General features: G+C 37.6%; 1 protein-coding gene across 3 annotated transcripts in view; it reads left to right on the top strand.

Annotated features, from left to right (window-relative positions):
• The window catches only part of LOC143251863 (ras-related protein Rab-4B-like), a 31,191-nt gene that overhangs the window by 8,135 nt on the left and 8,038 nt on the right, over positions 1-15,018 (top strand). For all 3 annotated transcript variants that reach the window (XM_076503160.1, XM_076503158.1, XM_076503161.1), the window contains 2 exons: positions 13,488-13,642; positions 14,798-14,893. In XM_076503160.1, coding sequence (XP_076359275.1) covers positions 13,488-13,642; positions 14,798-14,893 — 251 coding nt within the window. The remainder of the gene's footprint in view (positions 1-13,487; positions 13,643-14,797; positions 14,894-15,018) is intronic.

Genomic DNA, 15,018 nt, shown 5'->3' with positions numbered 1-15,018 from the left:
AGCAAAGTGGAATATGTTGGGACATAGCTAGCATTAGGGTATTACTTCACAAGCTACAACTTGAAGACAAACATCAAAGTGGAATATGTTGGGACATAGCTAGCATTAGGGTATTATTTCACAAGCTACAACTTGAAGACAAACAGCAAAGTGGAATATGTTGGGACATAGCTAGCATTAGGGTATTACTTCACAAGCTACAACTTGAAGACAAACATCAAAGTGGAATATGTTGGGACATAGCTAGCATTAGGGTATTACTTCACAAGCTACAACTTGAAGACAAACATCAAAGTGGAATATGTTGGGACATAGCTAGCATTAGGGTATTAATTTACAAGCTACAACTTGAAGACAAACAGCAAAGTGGAGTATGTTGCGACATAGCTAGCATTAGTGTATTACTTCACAAGCTACAACTTGAAGACAAACAGCAAAGTGGAATATGTTGGGTCATAGCTAGCATTAGGGTATTACTTCACAAGCTAAAACTTGAAGACAAACAGCAGAGTGGAATATGTTGGGACATAGCTAGCATTAGGGTATTACTCACAAGCTACAACTTGAAGACAAACAGCAAAGTGGAATATGTTGGGACATAGCTAGCATTAGGGTATTACTCACAAGCTACAACTTGAAGACAAACAGCAAAGTGGAATATGTTGGGACATAGCTAGCATTAGGGTATTACTCACAAGCTACAACTTGAAGACAAACAGCAAAGTGGAATATGTTGGGACATAGCTAGCATTAGGGTATTACTTTACAAGCTACAACTTGAAGACAAACAGCAAAGTGGAATATGTTGGGACATAGCTAGCATTAGTGTATTACTCACAAGCTACAACTTGAAGACAAACAGCAAAGTGGAATATGTTGGGACATAGTTAGCATTAGGGTATTACTCACAAGCTACAACTTGAAGACAAACAGCAAAGTGGAATATGTTGGGACATAGCTTGCATTAGAATATTACTCCACAAGCTATAACTTGAAGACAAACATCAAAGTGGAATATGTTGGGACATAGCTAGCATTAGGGTATTACTCACAAGCTACAACTTGAAGACAAACAGCAAAGTGGAATATGTTGGGACATAGAAGACAAACAGCAAAGTGGAATATGTTGGGACATAGCTAGCATTAGTATTACTCACAAGCTACAACTTGAAGACAAACAGCAAAGTGGAATATGTTGGGACATAGCTAGCATTAGGGTATTACTCACAAGCTACAACTTGAAGACAAACAGCAAAGTGGAATATGTTGGGACATAGCTAGCATTAGGGTATTAATTCACAAGCTACAACTTGAAGACAAACAGCAAAGTGGAATATGTTGGGACATAGCTAGCATTAGGGTTTAATTACAAGCTACAACTTGAAGACAAACAGCAAAGTGGAATATGTTGGGACATAGTAGCATTAGGGTATTACTTCACAAGCTACAACTTGAAGACAAACAGCAAAGTGGAATATGTTGGGACATAGCTAGCATTAGTGTATTACTCACAAGCTACAACTTGAAGACAAACAGCAAAGTGGAATATGTTGGGACATAGCTAGCATTAGGGTATTACTCACAAGCTACAACTTGAAGACAAACAGCAAAGTGGAATATGTTGGGACATAGCTAGCATTAGGGTATTACTTCACAAGCTACAACTTGAAGACAAACAGCAAAGTGGAATATGTTGGGACATAGCTAGCATTAGGGTATTACTCACAAGCTACAACTTGAAGACAAACAGCAAAGTGGAATATGTTGGGACATAGCTAGCATTAGGGTATTACTTCACAAGCTACAACTTGAAGACAAACAGCAAAGTGGAATATGTTGGGACATAGCTAGCATTAGGGTATTACTCACAAGCTACAACTTGAAGACAAACAGCAAAGTGGAATATGTTGGGACATAGCTAGCATTAGGGTATTACTCACAAGCTACAACTTGAAGACAAACAGCAAAGTGGAATATGTTGGGACATAGCTAGCATTAGGGTATTACTTCACAAGCTACAACTTGAAGACAAACAGCAAAGTGGAATATGTTGGGACATAGCTAGCATTAGGGTATTACTCACAAGCTACAACTTGAAGACAAACAGCAAAGTGGAATATGTTGGGACATAGCTAGCATTAGGGTATTACTCACAAGCTACAACTTGAAGACAAACAGCAAAGTGGAATATGTTGGGACATAGCTAGCATTAGGGTATTACTCACAAGCTACAACTTGAAGACAAACAGCAAAGTGGAATATGTTGGGACATAGCTAGCATTAGGGTATTACTCACAAGCTACAACTTGAAGACAAACAGCAAAGTGGAATATGTTGGGACATAGCTAGCATTAGGGTATTACTTCACAAGCTACAACTTGAAGACAAACAGCAAAGTGGAATATGTTGGGACATAGCTAGCATTAGGGTATTACTCACAAGCTACAACTTGAAGACAAACAGCAAAGTGGAATATGTTGGGACATAGCTAGCATTAGGGTATTACTTCACAAGCTACAACTTGAAGACAAACAGCAAAGTGGAATATGTTGGGACATAGCTAGCATTAGGGTATTACTTCACAAGCTACAACTTGAAGACAAACAGCAAAGTGGAATATGTTGGGACATAGCTAGCATTAGGGTATTACTCACAAGCTACAACTTGAAGACAAACAGCAAAGTGGAATATGTTGGGACATAGCTAGCATTAGGGTATTACTTCACAAGCTACAACTTGAAGACAAACAGCAAAGTGGAATATGTTGGGACATAGCTAGCATTAGGGTATTACTTCACAAGCTACAACTTGAAGACAAACAGCAAAGTGGAATATGTTGGGACATAGCTAGCATTAGGGTATTACTTCACAAGCTACAACTTGAAGACAAACAGCAAAGTGGAATATGTTGGGACATAGCTAGCATTAGGGTATTACTTCACAAGCTACAACTTGAAGACAAACAGCAAAGTGGAATATGTTGGGACATAGCTAGCATTAGGGTATTACTCACAAGCTACAACTTGAAGACAAACAGCAAAGTGGAATATGTTGGGACATAGCTAGCATTAGGGTATTACTTCACAAGCTACAACTTGAAGACAAACAGCAAAGTGGAATATGTTGGGACATAGCTAGCATTAGGGTATTACTCACAAGCTACAACTTGAAGACAAACAGCAAAGTGGAATATGTTGGGACATAGCTAGCATTAGGGTATTACTCACAAGCTACAACTTGAAGACAAACAGCAAAGTGGAATATGTTGGGACATAGCTAGCATTAGGGTATTACTTCACAAGCTACAACTTGAAGACAAACAGCAAAGTGGAATATGTTGGGACATAGCTAGCATTAGGGTATTACTTACAACTTGAAGACAAACAGCAAAGTGGAATATGTTGGGACATAGCTAGCATTAGGGTATTACTTACAACTTGAAGACAAACAGCAAAGTGGAATATGTTGGGACATAGCTAGCATTAGGGTATTACTCACAAGCTACAACTTGAAGACAAACAGCAAAGTGGAATATGTTGGGACATAGCTAGCATTAGGGTATTACTCACAAGCTACAACTTGAAGACAAACAGCAAAGTGGAATATGTTGGGACATAGCTAGCATTAGGGTATTACTCACAAGCTACAACTTGAAGACAAACAGCAAAGTGGAATATGTTGGGACATAGCTAGCATTAGGGTATTACTTCACAAGCTACAACTTGAAGACAAACAGCAAAGTGGAATATGTTGGGACATAGCTAGCATTAGGGTATTACTCACAAGCTACAACTTGAAGACAAACAGCAAAGTGGAATATGTTGGGACATAGCTAGCATTAGGGTATTACTTCACAAGCTACAACTTGAAGACAAACAGCAAAGTGGAATATGTTGGGACATAGCTAGCATTAGGGTATTACTTCACAAGCTACAACTTGAAGACAAACAGCAAAGTGGAATATGTTGGGACATAGCTAGCATTAGGGTATTACTCACAAGCTACAACTTGAAGACAAACAGCAAAGTGGAATATGTTGGGACATAGCTAGCATTAGGGTATTACTCACAAGCTACAACTTGAAGACAAACAGCAAAGTGGAATATGTTGGGACATAGCTAGCATTAGGGTATTACTTCACAAGCTACAACTTGAAGACAAACAGCAAAGTGGAATATGTTGGGACATAGCTAGCATTAGGGTATTACTTCACAAGCTACAACTTGAAGACAAACAGCAAAGTGGAATATGTTGGGACATAGCTAGCATTAGGGTATTACTCACAAGACAAACAGCAAAGTGGAATATGTTGGGACATAGCTAGCATTAGAAGACAAACAGCAAAGTGGAATATGTTGGGACATAGCTAGCATTAGGGTATTACTCACAAGCTACAACTTGAAGACAAACAGCAAAGTGGAATATGTTGGGACATAGCTAGCATTAGGGTATTACTCACAAGCTACAACTTGAAGACAAACAGCAAAGTGGAATATGTTGGGACATAGCTAGCATTAGGGTATTACTTCACAAGCTACAACTTGAAGACAAACAGCAAAGTGGAATATGTTGGGACATAGCTAGCATTAGGGTATTACTTCACAAGCTACAACTTGAAGACAAACAGCAAAGTGGAATATGTTGGGACATAGCTAGCATTAGGGTATTACTCACAAGCTACAACTTGAAGACAAACAGCAAAGTGGAATATGTTGGGACATAGCTAGCATTAGGGTATTACTCACAAGCTACAACTTGAAGACAAACAGCAAAGTGGAATATGTTGGGACATAGCTAGCATTAGGGTATTACTCACAAGTATTACTTCACAAGCTACAACTTGAAGACAAACAGCAAAGTGGAATATGTTGGGACATAGCTAGCATTAGGGTATTACTTCACAAGCTACAACTTGAAGACAAACAGCAAAGTGGAATATGTTGGGACATAGCTAGCATTAGGGTATTACTTCACAAGCTACAACTTGAAGACAAACAGCAAAGTGGAATATGTTGGGACATAGCTAGCATTAGGGTATTACTCACAAGCTACAACTTGAAGACAAACAGCAAAGTGGAATATGTTGGGACATAGCTAGCATTAGGGTATTACTTCACAAGCTACAACTTGAAGACAAACAGCAAAGTGGAATATGTTGGGACATAGCTAGCATTAGGGTATTACTTCACAAGCTACAACTTGAAGACAAACAGCAAAGTGGAATATGTTGGGACATAGCTAGCATTAGGGTATTACTTCACAAGCTACAACTTGAAGACAAACAGCAAAGTGGAATATGTTGGGACATAGCTAGCATTAGGGTATTACTTCACAAGCTACAACTTGAAGACAAACAGCAAAGTGGAATATGTTGGGACATAGCTAGCATTAGGGTATTACTTCACAAGCTACAACTTGAAGACAAACAGCAAAGTGGAATATGTTGGGACATAGCTAGCATTAGGGTATTACTTCACAAGCTACAACTTGAAGACAAACAGCAAAGTGGAATATGTTGGGACATAGCTAGCATTAGGGTATTACTTCACAAGCTACAACTTGAAGACAAACAGCAAAGTGGAATATGTTGGGACATAGCTAGCATTAGGGTATTACTTCACAAGCTACAACTTGAAGACAAACAGCAAAGTGGAATATGTTGGGACATAGCTAGCATTAGGGTATTACTTCACAAGCTACAACTTGAAGACAAACAGCAAAGTGGAATATGTTGGGACATAGCTAGCATTAGGGTATTACTTCACAAGCTACAACTTGAAGACAAACAGCAAAGTGGAATATGTTGGGACATAGCTAGCATTAGGGTATTACTTCACAAGCTACAACTTGAAGACAAACAGCAAAGTGGAATATGTTGGGACATAGCTAGCATTAGGGTATTACTCACAAGCTACAACTTGAAGACAAACAGCAAAGTGGAATATGTTGGGACATAGCTAGCATTAGGGTATTACTTCACAAGCTACAACTTGAAGACAAACAGCAAAGTGGAATATGTTGGGACATAGCTAGCATTAGGGTATTACTTCACAAGCTACAACTTGAAGACAAACAGCAAAGTGGAATATGTTGGGACATAGCTAGCATTAGGGTATTACTTCACAAGCTACAACTTGAAGACAAACAGCAAAGTGGAATATGTTGGGACATAGCTAGCATTAGGGTATTACTTCACAAGCTACAACTTGAAGACAAACAGCAAAGTGGAATATGTTGGGACATAGCTAGCATTAGGGTATTACTCACAAGCTACAACTTGAAGACAAACAGCAAAGTGGAATATGTTGGGACATAGCTAGCATTAGGGTATTACTTCACAAGCTACAACTTGAAGACAAACAGCAAAGTGGAATATGTTGGGACATAGCTAGCATTAGGGTATTACTTCACAAGCTACAACTTGAAGACAAACAGCAAAGTGGAATATGTTGGGACATAGCTAGCATTAGGGTATTACTTCACAAGCTACAACTTGAAGACAAACAGCAAAGTGGAATATGTTGGGACATAGCTAGCATTAGGGTATTACTTCACAAGCTACAACTTGAAGACAAACAGCAAAGTGGAATATGTTGGGACATAGCTAGCATTAGGGTATTACTCACAAGCTACAACTTGAAGACAAACAGCAAAGTGGAATATGTTGGGACATAGCTAGCATTAGGGTATTACTTCACAAGCTACAACTTGAAGACAAACAGCAAAGTGGAATATGTTGGGACATAGCTAGCATTAGGGTATTACTTCACAAGCTACAACTTGAAGACAAACAGCAAAGTGGAATATGTTGGGACATAGCTAGCATTAGGGTATTACTTCACAAGCTACAACTTGAAGACAAACAGCAAAGTGGAATATGTTGGGACATAGCTAGCATTAGGGTATTACTTCACAAGCTACAACTTGAAGACAAACAGCAAAGTGGAATATGTTGGGACATAGCTAGCATTAGGGTATTACTTCACAAGCTACAACTTGAAGACAAACAGCAAAGTGGAATATGTTGGGACATAGCTAGCATTAGGGTATTACTTCACAAGCTACAACTTGAAGACAAACAGCAAAGTGGAATATGTTGGGACATAGCTAGCATTAGGGTATTACTTCACAAGCTACAACTTGAAGACAAACAGCAAAGTGGAATATGTTGGGACATAGCTAGCATTAGTGTATTACTTCACAAGCTACAACTTGAAGACAAACAGCAAAGTGGAATATGTTGGGACATAGCTAGCATTAGGGTATTACTTCACAAGCTACAACTTGAAGACAAACAGCAAAGTGGAATATGTTGGGACATAGCTAGCATTAGGGTATTACTCACAAGCTACAACTTGAAGACAAACAGCAAAGTGGAATATGTTGGGACATAGCTAGCATTAGGGTATTACTTCACAAGCTACAACTTGAAGACAAACAGCAAAGTGGAATATGTTGGGACATAGCTAGCATTAGGGTATTACTTCACAAGCTACAACTTGAAGACAAACAGCAAAGTGGAATATGTTGGGACATAGCTAGCATTAGGGTATTACTTCACAAGCTACAACTTGAAGACAAACAGCAAAGTGGAATATGTTGGGACATAGCTAGCATTAGGGTATTACTTCACAAGCTACAACTTGAAGACAAACAGCAAAGTGGAATATGTTGGGACATAGCTAGCATAGCATTAGGGTATTACTTCACAAGCTACAACTTGAAGACAAACAGCAAAGTGGAATATGTTGGGACATAGCTAGCATTAGGGTATTACTTCACAAGCTACAACTTGAAGACAAACAGCAAAGTGGAATATGTTGGGACATAGCTAGCATTAGGTGTATTACACAAGCTACAACTTGAAGACAAACAGCAAAGTGGAATATGTTGGGACATAGCTAGCATTAGGGTATTACTTTACAAGCTACAACTTGAAGACAAACAGCAAAGTGGAATATGTTGGGACATAGCTAGCATTAGGGTATTACTCACAAGCTACAACTTGAAGACAAACAGCAAAGTGGAATATGTTGGGACATAGCTAGCATTAGGGTATTACTTCACAAGCTACAACTTGAAGACAAACAGCAAAGTGGAATATGTTGGGACATAGCTAGCATTAGGGTATTACTTCACAAGCTACAACTTGAAGACAAACAGCAAAGTGGAATATGTTGGGACATAGCTAGCATTAGGGTATTACTTCACAAGCTACAACTTGAAGACAAACAGCAAAGTGGAATATGTTGGGACATAGCTAGCATTAGGGTATTACTCACAAGCTACAACTTGAAGACAAACAGCAAAGTGGAATATGTTGGGACATAGCTAGCATTAGGGTATTACTTCACAAGCTACAACTTGAAGACAAACAGCAAAGTGGAATATGTTGGGACATAGCTAGCATTAGGGTATTACTTCACAAGCTACAACTTGAAGACAAACAGCAAAGTGGAATATGTTGGGACATAGCTAGCATTAGGTGTATTACTTCACAAGCTACAACTTGAAGACAAACAGCAAAGTGGAATATGTTGGGACATAGCTAGCATTAGGGTATTACTCACAAGCTACAACTTGAAGACAAACAGCAAAGTGGAATATGTTGGGACATAGCTAGCATTAGTGTATTACTGTATTACACAAGCTACAACTTGAAGACAAACAGCAAAGTGGAATATGTTGGGACATAGCTAGCATTAGGGTATTACTCACAAGCTACAACTTGAAGACAAACAGCAAAGTGGAATATGTTGGGACATAGCTAGCATTAGGGTATTACTCACAAGCTACAACTTGAAGACAAACAGCAAAGTGGAATATGTTGGGACATAGCTAGCATTAGGGTATTACTTCACAAGCTACAACTTGAAGACAAACAGCAAAGTGGAATATGTTGGGACATAGCTAGCATTAGGGTATTACTTCACAAGCTACAACTTGAAGACAAACAGCAAAGTGGAATATGTTGGGACATAGCTAGCATTAGGGTATTACTCACAAGCTACAACTTGAAGACAAACAGCAAAGTGGAATATGTTGGGACATAGCTAGCATTAGGGTATTACTTCACAAAGCTACAACTTGAAGACAAACAGCAAAGTGGAATATGTTGGGACATAGCTAGCATTAGGGTATTACTTCACAAGCTACAACTTGAAGACAAACAGCAAAGTGGAATATGTTGGGACATAGCTAGCATTAGGGTATTACTCACAAGCTACAACTTGAAGACAAACAGCAAAGTGGAATATGTTGGGACATAGCTAGCATTAGGGTATTACTTCACAAGCTACAACTTGAAGACAAACAGCAAAGTGGAATATGTTGGGACATAGCTAGCATTAGGGTATTACTTCACAAGCTACAACTTGAAGACAAACAGCAAAGTGGAATATGTTGGGACATAGCTAGCATTAGGGTATTACTTCACAAGCTACAACTTGAAGACAAACAGCAAAGTGGAATATGTTGGGACATAGCTAGCATTAGGGTATTACTTCACAAGCTACAACTTGAAGACAAACAGCAAAGTGGAATATGTTGGGACATAGCTAGCATTAGGGTATTACTTCACAAGCTACAACTTGAAGACAAACAGCAAAGTGGAATATGTTGGGACATAGCTAGCATTAGGGTATTACTTCACAAGCTACAACTTGAAGACAAACAGCAAAGTGGAATATGTTGGGACATAGCTAGCATTAGGGTATTACTCACAAGCTACAACTTGAAGACAAACAGCAAAGTGGAATATGTTGGGACATAGCTAGCATTAGGGTATTACTTCACAAGCTACAACTTGAAGACAAACAGCAAAGTGGAATATGTTGGGACATAGCTAGCATTAGGGTATTACTTCACAAGCTACAACTTGAAGACAAACAGCAAAGTGGAATATGTTGGGACATAGCTAGCATTAGGGTATTACTTCACAAGCTACAACTTGAAGACAAACATCAAAGTGGAATATGTTGGGACATAGCTAGCATTAGGGTATTACTTTACAAGCTACAACTTGAAGACAAACAGCAAAGTGGAATATGTTGGGACATAGCTAGCATTAGGGTATTACTTCACAAGCTACAACTTGAAGACAAACAGCAAAGTGGAATATGTTGGGACATAGCTAGCATTAGGGTATTACTTCACAAGCTACAACTTGAAGACAAACAGCAAAGTGGAATATGTTGGGACATAGCTAGCATTAGGGTATTACTTCACAAGCTACAACTTGAAGACAAACAGCAAAGTGGAATATGTTGGGACATAGCTAGCATTAGTGTATTACTTCACAAGCTACAACTTGAAGACAAACAGCAAAGTGGAATATGTTGGGACATAGCTAGCATTAGTGTATTACTTCACAAGCTACAACTTGAAGACAAACAGCAAAGTGGAATATGTTGGGACATAGCTAGCATTAGGGTATTACTTCACAAGCTACAACTTGAAGACAAACAGCAAAGTGGAATATGTTGGGACATAGCTAGCATTAGGGTATTACTTCACAAGCTACAACTTGAAGACAAACAGCAAAGTGGAATATGTTGGGACATAGCTAGCATTAGGGTATTACTCACAAGCTACAACTTGAAGACAAACATCAAAGTGGAATATGTTGGGACATAGCTAGCATTAGGGTATTACTTTACAAGCTACAACTTGAAGACAAACAGCAAAGTGGAATATGTTGGGACATAGCTAGCATTAGTGTATTACTTCACAAGCTACAACTTGAAGACAAACAGCAAAGTGGAATATGTTGGGACATAGCTAGCATTAGGGTATTACTTCACAAGCTACAACTTGAAGACAAACAGCAAAGTGGAATATGTTGGGACATAGCTAGCATTAGGGTATTACTTCACAAGCTACAACTTGAAGACAAACAGCAAAGTGGAATATGTTGGGACATAGCTAGCATTAGGGTATTACTTCACAAGCTACAACTTGAAGACAAACATCAAAGTGGAATATGTTGGGACATAGCTAGCATTAGGGTATTACTTCACAAGCTACAACTTGAAGACAAACAGCAAAGTGGAATATGTTGGGACATAGCTAGCATTAGTGTATTACTTCACAAGCTACAACTTGAAGACAAACAGCAAAGTGGAATATGTTGGGACATAGCTAGCATTAGGGTATTACTTCACAAGCTACAACTTGAAGACAAACAGCAAAGTGGAATATGTTGGGACATAGCTAGCATTAGGGTATTACTTCACAAGCTACAACTTGAAGACAAACATCAAAGTGGAATATGTTGGGACATAGCTAGCATTAGTGTATTACTCACAAGCTACAACTTGAAGACAAACAGCAAAGTGGAATATGTTGGGACATAGCTAGCATTAGTGTATTACTCACAAGCTACAACTTGAAGACAAACAGCAAAGTGGAATATGTTGGGACATAGCTAGCATTAGGGTATTACTTCACAAGCTACAACTTGAAGACAAACATCAAAGTGGAATATGTTGGGACATAGCTAGCATTAGGGTATTAATTCACAAGCTACAACTTGAAGACAAACAGCAAAGTGGAACATGTTGGGACATAGCTAGCATTAGGGTTTAATTTACAAGCTACAACTTGAAGACAAACAGCAAAGTGGAATATGTTGGGACATATGTAGCATTAGGGTATTACTTCACAAGCTACAACTTGAAGACAAACATCAAAGTGGAATATGTTGGGACATAGCTATCATTAGTGTATTACTTCACAAGCTACAACTTGAAGACAAACAGCAAAGTGGAATATGTTGGGACATAGCTAGCATTAGGGTATTACTTCACAAGCTACAACTTGAAGACAAACAGCAAAGTGGAATATGTTGGGACATAGCTAGCATTAGGGTATTACTTCACAAGCTACAACTTGAAGACAAACAGCAAAGTGGAATATGTTGGGACATAGCTAGCATTAGGGTATTACTCACAAGCTAGAACTTGAAGACAAACAGCCAAGTGGAATATGTTGGAACATAGCTAGCATTAGGGTATTAATTCACAAGCTACAACTTGAAGACAAACAGCAAAGTGGAATATGTTGGGACATAGCTATCATTAGGGTATTAATTCACAAGCTACAACTTGAAGACAAACAGCAAAGTGGAATATGTTGGGACATAGCTAGCATTAGGGTATTACTTCAGAAGCTACAACTTGAAGACAAACAGCAAAGTGGAATATGTTGGGACATAGCTAGCATTAGGGTATTAATTCACAAGCTAGAACTTGAAGACAAACAGCAAAGTGGAATATGTTGGAACATAGCTAGCATTAGGATATTACTTCACAAGCTACAACCTGAAGACAAACAGGAAAGTGGATTATGTTGGGACATAGCTAGCATTAGGGTTTAATTTACAAGCTACAACTTGAAGACAAACATCAAAGTGGAATATGTTGGGATATAGCTAGCATTAGCATATTACTTAACAAGCTACAACTTGAAGACAAACAGCAAAGTGGAATATGTTGGGACATAGCTAGCATTAGGGTATTACCTCACAAGCTACAACTTGAAGACAAACAGCAAAGTGGAATATGTTGGGACATAGCTAGCATTAGGGTATTACTTCACAAGCTACAACTTGAAGACAAACAGCAGTGTGGAATATGTTGGAACATAGCTAGCATTAGGGTATTAATTCACAAGCTACAACTTGAAGACAAACAGCAAAGTGGAATATGTTGGGACATAGCTAGCATTAGGGTATTACTCACAAGCTACAACTTGAAGACAAACAGCAAAGTGGAATATGTTGGGACATAGCTAGCATTAGGGTATTACTTCACAAGCTACAACATGAAGACAAACAGCAAAGTGGAATATGTTGGGACATAGCTAGCATTAGGGTATTACTTCACAAGCTACAACTTGAAGACAAACATCAAAGTGGAATATGTTGGGACATAGCTAGCATTAGGGTTTAATTTACAAGTTTCACAAGTCCTCAGCCTATCTCATTTCTTAGTTGTACTTGCTATGCTTTAGCTTGTTCCTTTTCGTTGTGTATATGGGTTATGCATTTAGGTGCCCATTGTTAGAAGAGTATAGTTGTGGTTGTGAAATAAGAACCATTAAAAGTTTAATTATTCTGGTGTGGTTCTCAAATACTTGTGGAGACCAGCGGTCATTTTAAGTTAATTATCAGTACTATGTGATATCTTGTACAGAACAAAATATAAGTGAAAAATAAGTTGTATCATTTAATTAAACCCAAATGTAAAAATGAAAAAGTCTGGTATTCACATGTAAAATTTATATCTAAGCTTATTAAATAAAACAAATTGGATTTACAGTTAATTCTAGGCCTAGCATTTATACTTGTTTCAAATTATTTGTGTAGTGATTTTATTGGTCAGCCAAAATTACCCTAGCAATTTAGTAAAAAAAAAATTATTTTAATGCTAAACATGTTACAGTGGGCTTATCATACCTATCTTCTTCTCTTCTACTTTATTTGGCAGCCGAGAAACCTACAATGCCTTGACAAACTGGTTGACTGATGCTAGAACTTTAGCCAGTCCTAACATAATAATCCTTCTAGCTGGGAACAAAAAGGACCTGGAGGATGACCGTGAAGTGAATTTTCTTGAAGCCAGTCGGTTTGCTCAAGAAAATGGTTTGTGTTTTAAATGTTTGTTTTTAGTCTTCTCATTTAATAACCACTTTGGTTTAGTTAAAGAATAATCACTTTAGATTCTAATTGTTTTCAGGTTAGTTACTGAAAGATATTATATCACAGATATTATTATCTACAGAAGTGAAGTTTACATGTTTGGTATTTAAAAAGAACCATTAATGCCAGTATATTGCTGAAACCATTGAAACTATCAGGTAACTGATAAAATGTGTTCTCATAATTTTACCACATTTTTTTTACTCTAATATTTTTGTAATTCATTGCATCTATTTACTATAAATCTTCTGATTTTATTACACTTTACAAACCTTAACCTGTCTGTTGACTGTTGAAATACCAAACTTCCATCTGTATTTATCCTACAAACCTTAAGCTGTCTGTTGACTGTTGAAATACCAAACTTCCATCTGTATTTATCCTACAAACCTTAAGCTATCTGTTGACTGTTGAAATACCAAACTTCCATCTGTATTTATCCTACAAACCTTAAGCTGTCTGTTGACTATTGAAATACCAAACTTCCATCTGTATTTATCCTACAAACCTTAAGCTATCTGTTGATTGTTGAAATACAAAACTTCCATCTGTATTTATCCTACAAACCTTAAGCTGTCTGTTGACTGTTGAAATACCAAACTTCCATCTGTATTTATCCTACAAACCTTAAGCTGTCTGTTGACTGTTGAAATACCAAACTTCCATCTGTACTTGTCCTACAAACTGCTGTGTGTTGACTGTTGAAATACCAAACTTCCATCTGTATTTATCCTTCAAACCTTAAGCTATCTGTTGACTGTTGAAATACAAAACATTCACCTAAATTTGTATTACATACTTTAAGCAGTCTTTTGGTTGTTGAAATATAGAACTTTGTATTACCTACTTTAGCAGTGTATTGGCTGTATAAATGAGTTACTTTCAAGTATATTTATATTATATACTTAAGCAGTCTGTTGATTGTGTAATACAATACTCACACCTGTAATTATACACACTTCTTTATCATTCTCTGATTATTTCAAACTCTTACATTTAATTATGAATTTGTTAGCAATGAACTAGATTATCTGTATTTGTGTAGAAATTGTCTGGAGGGCTCCACAGCTGTATATGTTTCTAATTTGTTTTTATTAGAATTGATTTTTTTGGAAACAAGTGCTTTGACAGGAGAAAATGTGGAAGAAGCCTTTTTGAAGTGTGCCAAGTCAATATTAGCAAAAATTGAAATAGGTAAGATGTACAAGTCCACTTTAGAATCATTAGTAAGAATTCATGTTTCTTTTGGTTTAGCTTAAATATGTTTTCTCATCTTACATTTTCATTCACTTGACTAAAAGATAGTAAACTTGGAAAAT

The sequence above is a fragment of the Tachypleus tridentatus genome, chromosome 6 (assembly GCF_004210375.1).
Source record: "Tachypleus tridentatus isolate NWPU-2018 chromosome 6, ASM421037v1, whole genome shotgun sequence".
Taxonomy (NCBI): Eukaryota; Metazoa; Arthropoda; class Merostomata; order Xiphosura; family Limulidae; genus Tachypleus; species Tachypleus tridentatus.
Note: the sequence above shows the minus strand (reverse complement) of the source record. Positions and strands in the feature narration are given on the sequence as shown.